General features: G+C 42.3%; 1 protein-coding gene across 3 annotated transcripts in view; it reads left to right on the plus strand.

Moving 5' to 3' along the window:
- The window catches only part of kif3a (kinesin family member 3A), a 97,310-nt gene extending 78,243 nt beyond the window's left edge, over positions 1 to 19,067 (plus strand). Inside the window, exons 14-18 of one of the 3 annotated variants that reach the window (XM_068043935.1) lie at positions 803 to 856; positions 3,100 to 3,168; positions 6,918 to 7,045; positions 11,621 to 11,698; positions 14,617 to 19,067. In XM_068043935.1, coding sequence (XP_067900036.1) covers positions 803 to 856; positions 3,100 to 3,168; positions 6,918 to 7,045; positions 11,621 to 11,654 — 285 coding nt within the window. In that variant the 3' untranslated portion in view covers positions 11,655 to 11,698; positions 14,617 to 19,067. Of the gene's footprint in view, positions 1 to 802; positions 857 to 3,099; positions 3,169 to 6,917; positions 7,046 to 11,620; positions 11,699 to 13,529; positions 13,602 to 14,616 lie in introns of all 3 variants that reach the window. The other 2 variants (XM_068043933.1, XM_068043934.1) reach the window with 2 other exon arrangements.
- Positions 19,068 to 20,549: the final 1,482 nt, after the last annotated feature.

A 20,549-nucleotide genomic window follows, 5' to 3' on the forward strand; every position in this document is an offset into this window, starting at 1 on the left:
GATGAAAAGTTAGTGGTTCCAATTGAAATGTTAACCTGTCATGTGATCCATCTCGTTTGTGGCACTTGCATAATCTGCCATAATGCAAAGGATTTGCCTTGGTGTCTATTTGAGAGTCCCAAATGTTTGTGTTATAAATATCATACAGAAATACATTAGGAATTAAATGAGGATAGATAACATAGATTCCCTCAACCCTCTCTATCTTTTTAGTCTGCTGCAGTCCTACCAGCCTTTGAGATTTCTGCATGCTTCCAGTTCTAGCCTCTTGCACAACCCCAATGTTTAATTGCTCCGTCGTTGACAACTGTGCTTTCAGCTGCGTGGCCCTAAGCTCTGGAATTCCCTCCCTCAGCCTGTCTACCTCCCTTTCCTCTTCTAAGATGCTCCTTAAACCCCACCTCTTCGATCAAGCTTTTGGACATCTGACCTGAGGCTCATTTTTATAGATATTGCTCTTCAGTGCCTTGGGATATTTTACTAAGTTAACTGTGCTATATAAATGTAAACTGTTGTACATTGTAGTTCTTTCTAGGGCAGTTAGGCTGATTAAGTCTTTTAGGAAGATATTGACGTTAATTGATTTCGTAAAGAAGCAAAATTTCAAACAAGACCTTGTCCTCTGAAAATTTCCATTGATTAATTCTGAAGGATGATAACAATTGCAGATAATGGGGTTCCATTGTACGACATTGGAGCCTGATTACTACTTTTTATCCAGCACGATTTATTCCCCTTCTTGTATTTGTTACGTTGATAAAGGATGGTAGATTTGGCTAAAATGAATGTTTATGCCTTCTAGGAAATGATTGAGAACTATGTACACTGGAATGAAGACATTGGAGAGTGGCAGCTGGTAGGTTTGTACAGTCAATAAATTGGGACACCAAATTCTATATCCAACTGATGCCAAACTGGAAGATTTATATTGGCTACAGGCTAGAAATATCTATAAAGCTGCTGAGTGATGCAAGGCTTTAGAACTGTCTCAACAAGAGGAGTTGCAGTGTTTCTATTTCCACTGTTTACTTGTTAGCTGTTGATATTTTTATTTATTTATTTTTATTTAGAGATACAGCACTGAAACAGGCCCTTTTGGCCCACCGAGTCTATGCCGACCAACAACCACCCAATTATACTAACCCTACAGTAATCCCATATTCCCTATCACCTACCTATACTAGAGGCAATTTACAATGGCCAATTTACCTATCATTAATATACTGATTGATTAAATATAATATTAAGTCAAGAAATATATCAAATACATAGCTAACAAGACAAGATGTGATACAATTGTTTAATTGGTAAATGTACTACTTAATACATCCCTTTACAGTTCATCGTGTAATGTTTGTGTCTTAATCCCAATACTGAGGCATTCATATGGGAATAAAGGCATTTGTCTGCAAATATAACAGTTTCTAGGTTTCAGTGTTTCTAGCATTTATTTAAAGTTTAGGTTTGCATAGAATTACATAGAATATATGACACAGAAACAGGCTGTTCAGTCCAGGTTGGCTTTTGTGCTCCAATCGAGCCTGCTCCCATCTTTCCTCATTTAACTCTATCAGCACAACTCTCCATTCCATGCTCCCTCATCTGCATATCATGCCTCCCTTCAACTGCATCGATACTATTTAGCTCAACCACTTACTGTGGTAATGAGTTTCACATTCTCACTGCTCTCTGGTTAAAGAAATTTTTCCTGAATTTCTTTTTGGATTTCTTGGTGACCAGCTCATGATGGCCTCTGGTTTTGCTCTTTCCCACAAGTGGCAACATTCTCTCTCTGTCGACTCTATTAAAACATTTTGCAATTTTAAAGAACTCTATCAGGTTATCCTCTCAGCCATCTTTTTTGAAGACAAAAGAGACCCAGCCTGTTTATCCCTTCCTGTTGGGTATACCTTCGTATTTCTGGTAACTTTCATGCACCCTTTCCAGTTCCTCGAGAGCCTTTTTATAACATGGCGACTTAAACTGTACACAGTATAACTAAGTGTGGTCTATTCAAGGTTCAATACAAGTTTAGCATAACTTCTGCATTCTATCCTGCTAGAAATAAACTGTAGTGCTTGGTTTGTTTTAATTTAAGGCCCTTTTGGCCTGCATCATTACTTTTATTGATTTGTGTATATGTACTCCCAAATCCCTTTGTTTCCCTACCCCATTTAGTTTCTTATTTTCCATGTAATTTGTGACTTCCTTATAGAGTCATAGAGAGATACAGCACTAAAACAGGCCCTTCGGCCCACCATGTCTGTGCCGACCAACAACCACCCATTTATACTAATCCTACATTAATCCCATATTCCCTACCACATCCCCACCTTCCCTCAATTCTCCCACCACCTACCTACACTAGGGGCAATTTACCATGGCTAATTTACCTATCAACCTGCAAGTCTTTTGGCTGTGGGAGGAAACCGGAGCACCTGGCGGAAACCCACGCGGTCACAGGGAGAACTTGCAAACTCCACAGAGGCAGTACCCAGGACTGAACCCGGGTCGCTGGAGCTGTGAAGCTGCGGTTCTAACCACAGCGCCACTGTACCGCCCTTATTTTTCTTACTAAACTGTAATACTGTAATATCTCACACCTATCTATGTTGAAAGTCATTTTGCCAATTATATGTCCATTCTGTAAGCTTATCAATGTTGGTTTGTAATTTGTTGCAGTCCTCAGTATTGGTTCTTTGCCATCCCCCTTCCCTTCCCCTCCCCCCCCGACTAATTTGGTGTCATATGCAAGTTTAGAAATTTTGTTTTTTATTCCAAAGTCAAAATCATTTTTGATTCGAACGTCATAATTGTCTAAAACGTTTGTTTCCCACCAATGTTGGAAATCTATATAAAAGTATCATTTGTTTTTGAAAATTCATTTTACAGTTTCTGTTCTGTAGTTTTCACATTAATAACTCTCACGTCTCATTTTAACCAACGGAAGTATTACCCATTGCCAAAATTAGTCTGCACAAAATAGTCTGCAATTTCTCCAAACTTGATTCTGCTTTTTTAATGCATTCTAAAGGATTTGTTTACAGTACTTTAAAAATTATAAGTTTAAGCTCACAGGAGACTTTCTTTTAATTGTAGAAATGTGTGGCATACACAGGAAACAACATGAGAAAACAGACACCAGTACCTGATAAAAAAGAAAAAGATGTAAGTTTTGAATTGTTAGCTTTAGAAGAAACATTTTCATCTAAAGGTGTTCTTTGTTCCCTGTCTCCCAACACTACTTATTAATTACAAATAAAAACAGAAAATCCTGGAAATACTCAACTGGTCAAGCTACATTTGTGAAGAAAGAAATAGTTAAAGTTTCAAGTTGACGACCTTTGTCAGAGCTAGAAATAGTTAGAGATGTAACAGGTTTAAAGAAAGTTCAGCGGTAGGGAAAAAGTGAAAGGATGGAAGGCATGTTAGATTAAGTGAGAGAAGGGATGAAGGTGCAAGGCAAAAGGAGATGGTGATGGGACAAGTGAAGAAACAAACATTGGGTGGGAGGCCCTGCCCACCGTTCGTTAAGTTAGTGGTGATCCTGCCTCCACTGGGCCTGGGGAGCCACGCTGGGATTTTTTGCTCCCTAGGCCCTTAATTGGCCTTATGTGGGACTTCCACCTCCTTGAGGTGGGAGGTCCCACCTAACAGAGTTGTCAGCCAATCAGTGGGCTGGCAGCTCTTACTCCCGGCAGCGCCAGCAGGAGCAGTGGCCACTGCTGGGACTACACCCAGCCACGACAGCAAGAGGGACGATGGCCCCTGAAACAAGGTACGTTTTTGGGGCTTCGCCGGGGACAATCGGCTGGGCCCCGGCAAGGCAAGCAGTGTCAGTTAGGGGAGCGGAGGGGTGTGTTGTGCATTGGGGGTGGCCCTCCGTGGGGCACAGGAGGGGTCCACCCACAAGAGCGGCCTTCTTAGAGCCTTTGCTGTTTGGACGCTGTGGGTAAAATACTGGCGGCAGGAGGAGGCCCTCAAGGGCAGTTAATTGCCCACTTAAGGACCTTGTTTGGCCTGACGCGGACGGGCCATTTCTCACCACCGTCTCCCCGCATAAAATTACAGGCAATGGGTCTAGAGGAGTTGTAAATGGAAAAAGCAGAATCATTAGCAACAGCTGCCATCTGAAAGAGTGGGACAGAGGTTATGATCTGAAATTGAACTCAATGTTTAGCCCAGAAGGCTATAAATTGCCTAATTGAAAGATAACGTGCTGGTCCTTAAGCTTATGTTGAGCTTCATTGAAACAGTGTAAGAGGCTGAGGTCAGAGTGTGAATGGAGTGGAGAATTAAAATGACAAGGTGACCAGAAACTCAGGGTCATGCTTGTGGACTGAATGGAGGGGCTGTGCAAAGTAACCACCCAATCTGTGTTTGGTCTCCCCAATGTAAAGGAGACTGCATCGTAAACAGTGAATACAGTGTAATAAATTGAGAGAAGTACAAGTAAATTGCTATTTCCCTGTTGAGTATTTCCAGGACTTTCCATTGCTATGGTTTGTGGCCCTGGATGGTAGAAAAGGAGGAGATAAAAGAGCATATTTAGTGGTATTTATGTCTGTTATCTTTCCTAAACATTAATAAAAATGTTCAGCTTTTGAAAGTATCATTTATTTAAAGTGTATTCAGCAGAATACTTAATATTTTTCAATTAAACATGGCTGTAATCTCGTCAGTGAATTTTGTCACGGGTGCATTTGTGTTTTGAAAGAATACTTCTCTGACATTAAGTAAATAGCAACTAAATAATTTTAGTAACTTGATTCTTTCAGATTTTATAATAAGTGCAGTGAAATCAAGTTTCCCCACTGCAACAGAAATGTGAAGTGATATTTAAAAACTTATGGGTGTGTAACTTTGCAAAAATCCAGAAACACATCTCCAGTTATGTTTCCCTAGATGCTATGGAAATGTATTCTGTCATCATACAATAGCTGTAGAGACAAAAAGATCAGTTATACTGTGGATTGTGATTCGTACTCTGCAGTTTGAAGAGTCTGGGTTTTGGCATTTGCTTCCTTAAAACATAAAGACTCAATATATTAAGTTATAAAGTGAGCAGAATATTCAATTTAAAGTTTTTTTCAATTTAAATACTTTTTAAACCCATCTTTGTGCTACCTGGTGCCAAACCTTGCTGACTTTAATAAAAACAAAGTGCTGGAAATACTCAGCAGGCCAGGCAGCATCTGTGGCGAGAGAAGCAGAGTTAACATTTCAGGTCTGTTTCATCAGAACTGGCAAAGGTTAGAAATGTAATAGATTTTAAGCAAGTAAAGGTGGCGGGGTGGGGGAAGAGAACAAAAGGGAATGTGTGTGATAGGGCAGAGGGCAGGAGAGATTAAAAAACAATGATGGCATGGGACAAAGGCAAAGGGAGTGTTAATGGTTGTAGTGAAAGACAAAGCATTAGTCCAGAGATTATGTTAATGGCAGAATAATGAGCAGCTGTGTCCAAAAGACCAACATGAAAAACCAAGTTTAAGACAGGCACATGGTTAAAAAAAAAAGTAAAATAAAATCATAAAAAATAATTTTAAAAGGCCAGCCATGCTGTGAAATTGCTGAACTCAGTGTTGAGTCTGGAAGGCTGTAGAGTGCCTAATCAAAAGATGAGGTGATGCTCCTGGACCTTGCGTGGATGTTCACTGGAATACTGCAGCAAGCCAAGGACAGAAATGTGGGCATGAGAGTAGGGTGGTGAGTTGAAATGGCAAACAACTGGAAGCTCAGGGTTATGCTTTCAGACTGAGCAGAGGTGTTCCGCAAAGTGGTCACCCAATCTGCGTTTGATCTCCCCAATGTAGAGGTGACCGCACTGTGACCTGTGAATACAGTATACTAAATTGAAGGAAGTACAAGTAAATTGCTGCTTCACCTGGAAGGAGTGTTTGGGGTCTTGGGTGGTGAGGAGAGATAAGGTAAAAGGGCAGGTATTACACCTCCTGCGATTGCATGGGAAGGTGCTGTGGGAAGGGGACGAGGTATCGGGGGAATGGAGGAGTGGACCAGGATGTTGCGGAGGGAATGATCCCTTCGGAATGCTGACAGGGGAGGGGAAGATGTGTTTGGTGGTGGCATCACACTGGAGGTGGCGGAAATGGCGAGGATGATCCTTTGGATGGGGAGGCTGTTGGGGTGGAAAGTGAGGACAAGGGGAACCCTGTTGCAGTTCTGGGAGGGGAAGCGGTGAGGGCTGAAATGCGGGAAATGTGTCAGACACGGTTGAAGGCCCTATCAACCACAGTGGGGGGGATCCTGGGTTGAGGAAAAAGGAAGATCTGTCAGAAGCACTGTTGTGGAAGGTTGCATCATCGGAACAGATGCGTCAAAGACGTAGTAACTGGGAGAATGGGGTGGAGTCCTTAAAGGAAACGGGGTGTGAGGAAGTGTTGTCATGGTATTGTGTATAAGTTGGTGCCGCATTTGCCCACAAAACAAGTGGCTACACTGACGCGCTCTGGGATATTCTGAAGAGTGAAAAACACTATATAAATTCAAGTTCTTTCTATACCACTAAAGACTAGATACATCAAGTTCTATTGCAGAAGTGTAAATGTTGTCCAACTTTTCCGCTGGCATCCATCACATTGCACACAATGTTGGTTTATGATTTCTGCATTTAATTATAATGCAGTTTTACTGAGTACACGGATGCATTTTCTAAAATGCATATTAAGTCAATCTTTCCTGTGAGGTGTAGTAAAAATGAAAGTGCAGGCAGGTCTTGTCCAAAGTGAAGTTAAAATTAGATGATGTCATGAAGTCTAGGTTTGAATGAACAGGGCGCAAGAGTCTAGCGGTATAAACTGCACTTTCAGAAATTCTGATAACTGCAAAGAAACTCTTAAATTCTTTTTCTTGATTCCCAACATGAAATTCGTTTTTGAGTGCTTTCTTTATTGTTTTAGCCATTTGAAGTGGATCTGTCCCATGTTTACTTGGCCTACACTGAAGAAAGTCTGCGGCAGTCATTAATGAAGCTGGAGAGGCCAAGAACCTCAAAAGGAGGGAAATCCAGACCTAAAACAGGCAGAAAGTAAGGCAACAATGGAAATATTTACTTAATAGATTTTTTTTAACATTTACATTCCTTAATTTTTATGTTTTCCTTTCTCTCTTAACTTCTTCCACCTGAAAATTGTGACTGTTTGTTTAGATATGATTCCACAGGCACTGGGCAACTTCCAGAACCTCATCTGTGTAGCTATTATTCATATCAGTTTTGATAGGAAACATCGATAGACTATTCAACTATGGAGATAATCATAGCCAAGCCAAAATATGCCCTCATTCAACAGCCATGCAAGTATCAGCTGTCTGGATAATGCTCAGGAATGTGCTTTACTTTCTAACCAAAGGATGCTGCAGTAGCACTTCCATTGAAACCATAGGAGCTGTAAATACAGCAAAGACCATAGATAAAACCGAGGACCTTTGTGGCCTGACTGAACTACTGATTTTCTGTCTTCAGTTATAGAATATTAGCAAATAATTTCTTGAGATCAGACAACTTGCCCCTGCAAGAGGGCAGATAATCAACTCCCAGTCCTCTGCTAATCTTTTAAAACTAACCAGTAGGTTTAGGAATGTGACATTCATTATTGAAAAGTTTCAGCTTTCACCATACACATTTGAGATGGTACAATTTAGAACATAGAACAGTACAGCACAGTACAGGCCCTTCGGCCCACGATGTTGTGCCAAACCTTTAACCTACTCTAAGATCAAACTAACTACCTACCCTTCATTCTATTTTCATCCATGTACCTATCCAAGAGTCGCTTAAATGCCCCTAACGTATCTGCCTCTACTACCACCGCGGGCAGCGCATTCCACGCACCCACCACTCTCTGTGTAAAGAAACCTTCCTTCAATCACCTTAAAATTATGCCCCCTGGTGATAGCCCTTTCCACCCTGGTAAAAAGTCTCTGACTATCCACTCTATCTATGCCTCTCATCATCTTGTACCCCTCTATCAAGTCACCTCTCATCCTTCTTCGCTCCAATGAGAAAAGCCCTAGCTCCCTCAATCTTTCTTCGTAGGACATGCCCTCCAGTCCAGGCAGCATCCTGGTAAATCTCCTCTGCACCCTCTCTAAATGTTCCTTCCTATAATGAGGCGACCAGAACTGAACACAATATTCCAAATGTGGTTGAACCAGGGCCTTATAGAGCTGCAGCATAACCTCGCGGCTCTTAAACTCAATCCCCCTGTTAATGAAAGCCAACACACCATACGCCTTCTTAACAACCCTATCAACTTGGGTGGCAACTTTGAGCGATCTATGGACATGGACCCCAAGATCCCTCTGTTCCTCCACACTACCAAGAATCCTGTCTTTAAGCCTGTATTCCGCATTCAAATTTGACCTTCCAAAATGAATCACTTCACACTTTTCCAGGTTGAACTCCATCTGCCACTTCTCAGCCCAGCTCTGCATCCTGTCAATGTCCTGTTGCAACCTGCAATAGCCTTCCACACTATCCACAACTCCAGCAACCTTTGTGTCATTGGCAAACTTACTAACCCAGCCTTCCACTTCCTCATCCAAGTCATTTATAAAAATCACCAAGAGCAGAGGTCCCAGAACAGATCCTTGTGGAACACCACTGGTCACCGAGCTCCATGCTGAATACTTTCCAGCTACTACCACCCTCTGACTTCTATGGGCCAGCCAATTTTGTATCCAGACAGCCAACTTTCCCTGAATCCCATGCCTCCTTACTTTCTGAATGAGCCTACCATGGGGAACCTTATCAAACGCCTTGCTAAAATCCATATACACCACATCCACTGCTCTTCCTTCATCAATGTGTTTTGTCACATCTTCAAAGAATTCAATAAAGCTGGTGAGGCATGATCTGCCCCTTACAAAGCCATGCTGACTGTCTCTAATCAAACTATGCTTTTCCAAATAATCATAAATCCTGTCTCTCAGAATCCTCTCCAATAATTTGCCCACTACTGACGTAAGACTGACTGGTCTATAATTCCCAGGGTTATCCCTATTCCCTTTCTTGAACAAGGGAACAACATTTGCCACCCTCCGATCATCCGGTACTACTCCAGTGGACAGTGAAGCCGCAAAGATCATCGCCAAAGGCGCAGCAATCTCTTCCCTCGCTTCCCGTAATATCCTTGGGTATATCACGTCTGGCCCCGGGGACTTATCTGTCCTCATATCATTCAAAATTTCCAGCACATCCTCCCTCTTAACCTCAACCTGTTCGAGCATATCAACTTATCAATTTAACAATATATTTGTCAGGGTTGTCCAACATACGGCCTGTGGGCCAAGATCTGCCCGTTAGAGGTTTCTGTCCGGCCCGCGGATGTGTTTCAGAGGTGAGAAATTTCCCATTGTCGTCATCTTTCACACCGGCTTTTTAAAAAAAATCGCAAGTCAGTTCCACATGAAATATATTTATTCATATATAAGGAGAAAGAGGGTAACTAGAGAAAGGATTGGCCCACTAAAGGACAAAGGAGGAATGTTATGCTTGGACTCAGAGAAAATGGGTGAGATTCTAAACGAGTACTTTGCATCGGTATTCACCGAGGAGAGGGACATGACGGATGTTGAGGTTAGGAACAGATGTTCGATTACTCTAGGTCAAGTCGGCATAAGGAGGGAGGAAGTGTTGGGTATTCTAAAGGGCATTAAGGTGGACAAGTCCCCAGGTCCGGATGGGATCTATCCCAGGTTACTGAGGGAAGCGAGAGAGGAAATAGCTGGGGCCTTAACAGATATCTTTGCAGCATCCTTAAACACGGGTGAGGTCCCGGAGGACTGGAGAATTGCTAATGTTGTCCCCTTGTTTAAGAAGGGTAGCAGGGATAATCCAGGTAATTATAGACCGGTGAGCCTGACGTCAGTGGTAGGGAAGCTGCTGGAGAAGATACTGAGGGATAGGATCTATTCCCATTTGGAAGAAAATGGGCTCATCAGTGATAGGCAACATGGTTTTGTGCAGGGAAGGTCATGTCTTACCAACTTAATAGAATTCTTTGAGGAAGTGACAAAGTTGATTGATGAGGGAAGGGTTGTCGATGTCATATACATGGACTTCAGTAAGGCGTTTGATAAGGTTCCCCATGGCAGGCTGATGGAGAAAGTGAAGGCGCTTGGGGTCCAAGGTGTACTAGCTCGATGGATAAAGAACTGGCTGGGCAACAGGAGACAGAGAGTAGCAGTAGAAGGGAGTTTCTCAAAATGGAGACGTGTGACCAGTGGTGTTCCACAGGGATCCGTGCTGGGACCACTGTTGTTTGTGATATACATTAATGATTTGGAGGAAAGTATAGGTGGACTGATTAGCAAATTTGCAGACGACACTAAGATTGGTGGAGTAGCAGATAGTGAAGGGGACTGTCAGAGAATACAGCAGAATATAGATAGATTGGAGAGTTGGGCAGAGAAATGGCAGATGGAGTTCAATCAGGGCAAATGCGAGGTGATGCATTTTGGAAGATCCAATTCAAGAGTGAACTATACAGTAAATGGAAAAGGCCTGGGGAAAATTGATGTCCAGAGAGATTTGGGTGTTCAGGTCCACTGTTCCCTGAAGGTGGCAACGCAGGTAAATAGAGTGGTCAAGAAGGCATACGGCATGCTTTCCTTCATCGGACGGGGCATTGAGTACAAAAGTTGGCAGGTCATGTTACAGTTGTATAGGACTTTGGTTCGGCCACATTTGGAATACTGCGTACAGTTCTGGTCGCCACATTATCAAAAGGATGTGGATGCTTTGGAGAGGGTGCAGAGGAGGTTCACAAGGATGTTGCCTGGTATGGAGGGCGCTAGCTATGAAGAGAGGTTGAGCAGATTAGGATTATTTTCATTAGAAAGACGGAGGTTGAGGGGGGACCTGATTGAGGTGTACAAAATCATGAGAGGTATAGACAGGGTGGATAGCAAGAGGCTTTTTCCCAGAGTGGGGGTTTCAATTACTAGAGGACACGAGTTCAAAGTGAAAGGGGAAAAGTTTAGGGGGGGATATGCGTGGAAAGTTCTTTACGCAGAGGGTGGTGGGCACCTGGAACGCATTGCCAGCGGAGGTGGTAGATGCGGGCACGATGGATTCTTTTAAGATGTATCTAGACAGATACATGAATGGGCAAGAAGAAAAGAGATACAGAACCTTAGAAAATAGGCGACATGTTTAGAGAGAGGATCTGGATCGGCGCAGGCTTGGAGGGCCGAAGGGCCTGTTCCTGTGCTGTAATTATCTTTGTTCTTTGAAAAGGTTGGACAACCCTGATGTATATTGTATACAGTTACATAGGAAAGTATATTTATGTGATACTGGGTGTAGTTGTGCAGTGTATTGGATCCCAACATGCAAATTCACAGAGCGTTAGAACCTGGCTTCAAACGCTTGCTGAGTTTTGATCTTTCCTATTACACTGTTAAAAGATGTAGTGCAGAGATAATGTGTTCACAACTTCCTCCCCACTCCAGGACAAAATTGGAGACCATCATTTTGGCAACTTTTGAATGGGAAATTGGCTAGGAAGCACCCAAGAAAGGAGAACAGGAATGAAATGCTTAATCTCCCCTTTTCAAATGTTTTAATTTTTTTTTATTTGTAAAATTCTCTCTACAACAGTGACTACACTTCAGAAGTACTTAATTCTCTCTAAAGCACTTTGGGACATCCTAAGATTGAGAAAGGCACCATATAAATGCAAGTTCGTTCTTTGTTTCAATGATGCAGATTTTTTTAATAGTGTGCTGCATGAAAGTTAATGGGCTGGATTTTACACCGGGTAGACAGGAGCCCACCTAGCCTGGGGATCCGCCCTGCATTTTACGGGTCCCCGGGCTTTAATTGTTCTGAGGTGGGATTTCCACCCACTTGAGGGAGGATGTCCCACCTCACTGAGCTGCCGGCCAATCATTGGGTAGGCAGCTCTTAGTCCCAGCAGAGCCAGCGGGAGCAGCAGTCACTGCTGGGACTGCAGCCCAGCCGAGGACATGGAGCCAGGACTGCAGGTGAGTTTGGGTTGCCTCGCTGGGGTAATCGGTCGGGGCCCGGTGAGGCAAGGGTGGTCGTTTGCGGGGGGAAGGGGGGGTGCGTCTTGGGTCCTTGGGGTGGTTGGGGAAGCGGGGGCCCGATTGTCAGGCCCCCCGGGTTGCGGAGAGGCCGACAACTCTCACTGGGCGGCCTTTCCAAGCTCCAAGGTGCCTGCTTGCCATGGGTAAAATCCCCTTGGAGGCAGGCCACTTAAGGGCCTTGATTGGCCTGGGGCGGGCGGACCGCTTCTCGCCCCTACCCCTTCGTAAAGTGGGGCAGAGGTGGGAGCGGATCGGGAAGGCCTCCCGGAGCCTCACGCTCAATTTTACACCATCTCCCTGGCACAAACCGGCTCGATGGGGTGGCGTAAAATTCTGGCCAATATAACACTTGACTATCTCCACGTTTATTGCATGCATGTTATAAATTCAAGAATGCTATGAATATGGATGATTCAGATTGTACTGCATATCTGATATTTGATGTGTTCTAAAAGTTGGAAGCCTTTCAATATTGAATGGGTCAAAGTGCAGTAATTTTTACTGTAAGTGTAATTATGGGTCAATGAAGCTGCAGTTGCAGGAACTCCCATGTTTTTCAGAAACATTTTCCTCTACAGAGGTATGAGGGAGAAAGCTATTATTCTGCATGCTATTTACATGCTATAAATAAATTGAATGGCTACAAAAACCCACCACCATGTTTATTGAGAAATCTCAATCCCTTCATAAAGATACATTGCAAAAATGGATCCAGGCTGGCAAAAGACTTGAATGTGTGTATAACTGCTGGAGTTAAATCCTGCTGCTTTTCAAGCTAAGACTACCCTACTAGTTAGGGGATTGCCTTGCAGGATTATGCTGAGCGGAGTGGAAAGAGACAGCCCAATAATGAGGTTCAGGTCCAACATGTTCCTGTAAAGGTGAAGAGTAGGACCAACAAGTCCAGGGAACCCTGGATGTCAAGGGATATAAAGGATTGGATAAAGAAAAAAAAAAAGGAGGCTTATGGCAAATTCAGAGCGCTGAAAACAGCAGAGGCCCTGGAGGAGTATAGAAACTGTAGGGGGTACTTAAAAAAGTAATTAGGAGAGCAATGAGGGGGCATGAAAAAACACTGGCAGGCAAGATAAAGGAAAATCCCAAGGCGTTTTATAAGTATATTCAGGGCAAGAGAATAACCAGGGAAAGAGTGGGGCCCATTAGGGATCAAAGAGGCAATCTGTGTGTGGAGCCGGAGGACATAGGTGAGGTTTTGGATGATTACTTTTCATCTGCACTCACTATGGAGAAGGACGATATAGGTGTAGTGATCAGGGAGGGGGATTGTGATATACTTGAACAAATTAGCATTGAAAAGGAGGAAGTATTAGCTGTATTAGCAGGCTTAATGATGGATAAATCCCCAGGCCCAGATGAGATGTCTCCCAGGCTGCTATGTGAAGCAAGGGAGGAGATAGCAGGGGCTCTGACACAAATTTTCAAATCCTCTCTGGCCACAGGAGAGCTACCAGAGGACTGGAGGACAGCGAGTATGGTACCATTATTCAAGAAGGGTACCAGGGATAAACCAGGTAATTATAGGCTGGTAAATCTAACATCGGTATTAGGGAAATTATTGGAAAAAAATTTGAGAGACAGGATTAAGCTCCACTTGGAGAGGCAGGGCTTAATAGTCAGCATGGCTTTGTCAGGGGGAGATCGTGTCTAATAAATTTGATTGAATTTTTCGAGGAGGTGACTAGATGTGTAGATGAAGGTAAAGCAGTTGATGTAGTCTACATGGACTTCAGTAAGGCTTTCGATAAGGTCCTACATGGGAGATTGGCTAAGAAGGTAAGAGCCCATGGGATCCAGGGCAATTTGGCAAATTGGATCCAAAATTGGCTTAGGAGACAGAGGGTAATGGTCAAGGGTTGTTTTTACAAATGGAATTCTGTGACCAGTGGGGTACCGCAGGGATCGGTTATGGGACCCTTACTGTTTGTAGTGTACATTAATGATTTTAGACATGAATATAGGAGGTGTGATCAGTAAGTTCGCAGACGACACGAAAATTGGTGGTGTCGTCAATAGTGAGGAGGAAAGCCTTAGATTACAGGACAATATCGTTGGGCTGGTAAGATGGGCGTAGCAGTGGCAGATGGAATTTAATCCTGAGAAGTGTGAGGTGATGCACCTTGGGAGGACTAACAAGGCAAGGGAATATACAATGGATGGTAGGACCCTAGGGAGTACAGAGGGTCAGAGGGACCTAGGGGTGCTTGTCCATAGATCACTGAAGGCAGCAGCACAGGTAGATAAGGTGGTTAGGAAGGCATATGGAATACTTGCTTTTATTAGTCAAGTGCAGGAAAATGCGATTAGATTTAATGGGTGCTTGATGGTTGGTGCAGACGCGTTGGGCAGAAGGGCCTGTTTCTGTGCTGTATAACTCTGACTCTATTAACTCTAATATCCGATTCAGGAGTCGGACTGGATGAGTACTGTCATTTTTGTCAATATTTTAGTACTCATTTAGGAAAAGGTTAAACTGAAGGTAGATGACTAAAAAAATCATTGTGATCCATTTCTTTTTTTCATAATCAGGAAACGATCTACAAAACCTGAAGCTGGAATTGAGTCCCTTCTTCAGTGATCACAGATGAGGCTGACCAAGGTGGATGGACCAGATTTTAAATGGAAAATGTTTCCCAGACAATGAAAAATAATCTTTGTGCTAAGAGCCATGATAGTTGTTGCACTGAGGCTTTATTGAACCATACATACTGGACTGAGAGAAGAATGGAATAAGAAACGGGGCTTAAATTTAATACTAATAGCCAGTGAGTTTATAAGTTTTGTTGGTCAATGTTCCAGTCGCTATCAGAATGCTGGTAATGAATGTTTACAACTAAATGTTTTGGGATTCTAGTATTTAGTTGTCATTTTGTTCTTCTTGACATTGGTCTTGGTTTATATTCTGGTTGGTTTTATTATTAGTGAGTAGAAATGTACTACTGGCAGCTAAGCTATTAAAGGAATTTGCTGTCTGAAAGAAATTCAAACCCTAAAGTAATACTTTCAGACATTCCTTTAAGGTCCAAGGACTCTGACTTCTCAAATAGTTTCAAATATCCAGCTCCCAGTAATTTAACTGTGCTGAAACTGTTACCCCTCAGATTTTCCTTCCTTCTGCTTTAAAAACACAAATTTAGCTTCACATCGCCACTAGTTCTTTGTTTATTTTGTCTTCTGTTAGCCAGAGGCTTGTGTGCACTTTGTAGTGATGGTATGTCAAGGATTTGCTGTTCTCAAAGTGTGTTTAATGACTGCTGTTAAATGAAAACAAATTGAGTTTTCTGCCGGATAATGAGGTTCCCTAGTTTTGATTATGGTTCTTATAATATTATATTGCATCTGTCATTTCAGACTACATTATTTAACCACACGGCACATTGTTCACCTTAGGAGAATTTTTTTTTCGATTTACGGCAATGGCAAAATTATTGGTTCTGTTAAATTATTCACCCTTCTCCATCAAAGATGCAAGATCATGAGAGGATGCAGAAGAGATTCACTAAGATTTTTATTTTATTCATTTCATGGGATGTGGGCATCACTAGAAAGGCCAGCATTTGTTGCCCATCCTTAATTGCCCTTGAGAAGGTGCTGGTGAGCTTCCTTCTTGAACTGCTGCAGTCTGTCTGATGCAGGTACACCTACAGTGCTATTAGGGAGGGAATTCCATGATTTTGATCCAGCGACAGTGAAGAAATGATGATATATTTCCAAGTCAGAATGGTATGTGGCTTGCAAATGGTGGTGTTCCCATGAGTTTGCTGCCCTTGTCCTTCTGGGTGGAAGAGGTCAAGGGTTTGGAAGTTGCTGTCAAAGGAGTTGTGGTGCATTGCTGCAGTGCATCTTGTATATGGTACACACTGCTGCCATTGTGCGTCGGTAGTGGCTAGGGTACCGATCAAGCGGGCTGCTTTGACCTGAATCGTGTTGAGCTTCCTGAGTCTTGTTGGAGCTGCACTCATCCAGGCAAGTGGAGAGTATTCCATCACACTCCTGACTTGTGCCTTGGAGATGGTTGACAGGCTTTGGGGAGTCAGGAGGTGGCTTACTCGCTGCAGAATTCTCAGCTCTGACCTGCTCTTGAGGCTGCTCCAGTTGAGCTTCTGGTCATTGGTAACCACCAGGATATTGATAGTGGGGGACTCAGCAATGGTAATGCTGTTGAATGTCAGGGGGGAGATAGTTAGATTCTCTCTCGTTGGAGATTGCCATTGCTTGGCACTTGTGTGGCGTAAAAGTGGTTTAAGTTCTGAAAACATACTGTAGAAACTGGGGCTCTTTCATTAGAACAAAGAAGGTTAAGAAGAAATCTGATTGTGTTCAAAATTAGGAGAGGTTTTGGTAAATTAAAAAAAATATTTCCACTGATGGTTTTATACCTAAGTGCATAAGTTTGATACTCATTTATAGAGCACAGTGACTGTTTTAAGAGGTTTGTTTTGTGCAGGAGGTATTGAGAATATGGAATACTATAATAGAAACAGTGGTAGAAACTGAATCTATAGTAGCTTATCTAAAGGCAAGCAAATAAATAATTAAAACATATAAAAGGGTATGGAGAAAGTTCTATTCCTCTAAACTAAGTAGATTACTATTTTTCACAATGTTGACACAGGCGCAATGGACCAAATGGCCTCTTCCAGGGCTGCAACATTATTCCTGGTCGAGTCACATAAAAGTAGAGTCAATCAATTGGCAGTTGCAGCAAGTGGAAACATAAATGTAGGAAGTAAAACCAAAATATGAAGCAGGCTCTGTGCTCACAGCAGGAACCCACATTCGATGTGAACACATGTTGCAGTTAACCTACAATATTGCATCCCAATTCTCCAACCTGCGTTCTCTACACATCTCCATTGGGAGCTCAGAACTGCCAAACTAGCTCTTAATAGCAACTTTAAAAAAAACTTGTAGCTTTAATTCTTTGTTTGAAACATAAATTAGAGTTTTCAGTTAAATATTCCTTAGTTATGCTCGTTAAAAGGAAAGTATCTCTGGTTTGGAGACATATGGCAGCTTCTTGTTGAAGCTTTCATCCTGCAGCAAAATACAAGGGATTTGTTCAAACTGCTGCAGGGTAGAAGGTGACCAGGAAAAGCAGTAAGCTGTTCAAAAAAAGTGATATGAACTCAAAGCGCTCAATTCCTGTTACTACTGATACTATATTATACTCTTAAATGCTGTATGGGTGCCCTGTTTTCTAAACATTACATAAGGTTAAAAACGTATGCAAAAGGAAATATTTTCAACTGATTAAACTCCATCCCACTGTTCACCACCCATTCCTAGAACTAAGGTGGTACTTGCTTCTATAAATGTGAAAAACAAAAGGTTGTATGTGTACTTGCACACCGTAGCTGATCCACAGCAAGGATACTTTGTTTCTTGATTTCCCTTTTTGACGTAAAAATATGTAACCAAGTCATTGACATCACCTGTGAACGATTGTTGGTTCTTTGATGCACATTTGTGGCTACAGATTTTATTACTTCAGACTCAGTTGGAAAATTGAAGTTTATGGAATCATAAATTTCATAATGCTGGAAGAATACTGGTTGCAAGGATAAAATCAGATCAAAATGTTTTTAGTTTTCAGTGATAAATGGAAAAAGACAACTAAAATACTAATACAAATACATCAGTGACAATTTATTCACATATTGTAGAAACAGTAACCATGAAAGCTGCTAATTTCAACCTATTATATTGTAGTACACTATTGACAGCTTAAGCTGATTCATCTTGGGCATTTTTAAAGAATGCTTCTACTTGCATATACGAGAGCACTAAATTGATCATATTTTCAGGTTTCATATTTCTGAATGATTTATGACATGCCAGACTGCTCTTATTACTCTTTGCTGCGTATTAAATGGCACAGGGACCATGAGGCTTGCGACTTGGTAGTAAAAAGATGATAAAGCAGCCCAGCATTCAGAAAAATAGCCAATATCTTCACTATTTCCTTTGTAACATGACTAGAAGATTTATATTGCTATAACTCAGGGACAACTGTAAAAGGCTGGTAGGTGATTTAGGTGAATACGTGCTTAGTAGTACAGAAACTGGGTCCACATTAACCTCTTCATTTGTAACTATCGAACACTGCAGTTAAATCGTTCGTATAAATATTTTGTTACCAAAAGCTTTCTCACAAGTTCCAATAAGAAGCTGCATTATAGTTAGTGGAACTCTGACCTCAAGATAAACCAGTCATGAGTACTGCCAATTCGATAGTCTGCATAAGTGTGAAATGAAGGGGCTTGACTGTATAAAGCAGTTGTTGAGAGATTGTAATGCAATGTCAAACTGACAAACTTAACCTTCCAGTGTTTCCTCTGAATAGTTTATAAATGTCTGTATTTTGTTATTATTGTGAGCTGTAATACACACATGCAGTATTGTATTTTCTCAGAATATTTCAGGGAAAATTATATGCTGAAAATTGTTTACTTCTCAAACACAGGAAAATAACCTTCGTTCTTTGGTCTGCAAGTTAAGTGTCAACTTTTTTTTAAACCTCTCCTAATTAAGCAGCAATTACCCTGGACTGCTGGTTAAGAACACTTTCTCTACATATTTGAATTTAATAGTGAGTCATGAATGTAATGATGTTGCACATCATATACACACTGCAAGGTGTTTATCATTGTGTTTCAATGTGTACATGATATGTGTCTGTCTGTTAACAAGCTTATTGTAAAATGTTTAAAAATCATTAATAGAAAGCGGCACATGTTCTGAAATCCAATTTTAATGCTGGGTTGTATAGTGTGATTAATAAAGGGGTCCCCAGGTTGTTTCTTTTATGTTTCGCCTGAACTCTCCTGCTCTGAGCATAGCAATTGAAATAAGTTCCAGACAAATGGTCTTTTTTTATTGATTATTCTTTGTAATCTGCTATGTATAAATTATGCATTGTGTGATGTACATATGAGACCCATGTATATGTATATATACAGCATGTTAATGTCCATAAATAAAACAATCTCTATACATTTGTATGTTTTATCATTGATAAAAGTGGCGTGAAACAGGGCTGTGTTCTCACACCTACACTGTTTGGGATTGTCTTCTCCCTGCTGCTCTCACATGCGTTCAAGTCTTCAGAAGAAGGAATTTTCCTCCACGCAAGATCAGGTGGCAGGTTGTTCAACCTTGCCCGTCTAAGAGCGAAGACCAAAGTACGGAAAGTCCTCATCAGGGAACTGCTCTTTGCTGATGCTGCTGCATTAACATCTCACACTGAAGAGCGTCTGCAGAATCACATTAACAGGTTTGCGGCTGCCTGCAACGAATTTGGCCTAACCATCAGCCTCAAGAAAACGAACATCATGGGACAGGACGTCAGAAATACTCCATCCATCAATATCGGTGACCATGCTCTGGAAGTGGTTCAAGAGCTCAACTATCACCAGTAACCTGTCTCTCGATGCAGAAATCAACAAGCGCATGGGAAAGGCTTCCACTGCTATGTCCAGACTGGCCAAGAGAGTGTGGGAAAATGGCGCACTGACACGGAACACAAAAGTCCGAGTGTATCAAGCCTGTGTCCTCAGTACCTTAATAATAAAAGCAAAATACTGCGGATGCTGGAAATCTGAAATAAAAACAAGAAATGCTGGAATCACTCAGCAGGTCTGGCAGCATCTGTAGAAAGAGAAGCAGAGTTAATGTTTCGGGTCAGTGACCCTTCATCGGACCCTTCATCCTCAGTACCTTGCTCTACGGCAGCGAGGCCTGGACAACGTATGTCAGCCACGAGCGACGTCTCAATTCATTCCGTCTTCGCTGCCTCCGGAGAATCCTTGGCATCAGGTGGCAGGACCGTATCTCCAACACAGAAGTCCTCGAGGCGGCCAACATCCCCAGCTTATACACCCTACTGAGACAGTGGCGCTTGAGATGGCTTGGCCATGTGAGCCGCATGGAAGATGGCAGGATCCCCAAGGACACATTATACAGCGAGCTCGCCACTGGTATCAGACCCACCGGCCGTCCATGTCTCCGCTTTAAAGACGTCTGCAAATGCAACATGAAGTCCGGTGACATTGATCACAAGTCATGGGAGTCAGTTGCCAGTGATTGCCAGAGCTGGCGGGCAGCCATAAAGGCGGGGCTAAAGTGTGGCGAGTCGAAGAGACTTAGCAGTTGGCAGGAAAAAAGACAGAAGCGCAAGGGGAGAGCCAACTGCGAAACAGCTCTGACAACCAATTTTATCTGCAGCACCTGTGGAAGAGTCTGTCACTCTAGTATTGGCCTTTATAGCCACTCCAGGCGCTGCTCCACAAACCACTGACCACCTCCAGGCGCTTACCCATTGTCTCCCGAGACAAGGAGGCCAAAGATAAGAAGAAGATCATTGATAACCTCAGCAATATAAACTAATGCTTTGCCATTTTAATTGATCCGTCCATGATTGTTGAAGACATCAGTTAACTTTAAATATATTTAATTAGAAA

The sequence above is a fragment of the Heterodontus francisci genome, chromosome 12 (genome assembly GCF_036365525.1).
Source record: "Heterodontus francisci isolate sHetFra1 chromosome 12, sHetFra1.hap1, whole genome shotgun sequence".
Lineage (NCBI taxonomy): Eukaryota > Metazoa > Chordata > Chondrichthyes > Heterodontiformes > Heterodontidae > Heterodontus > Heterodontus francisci.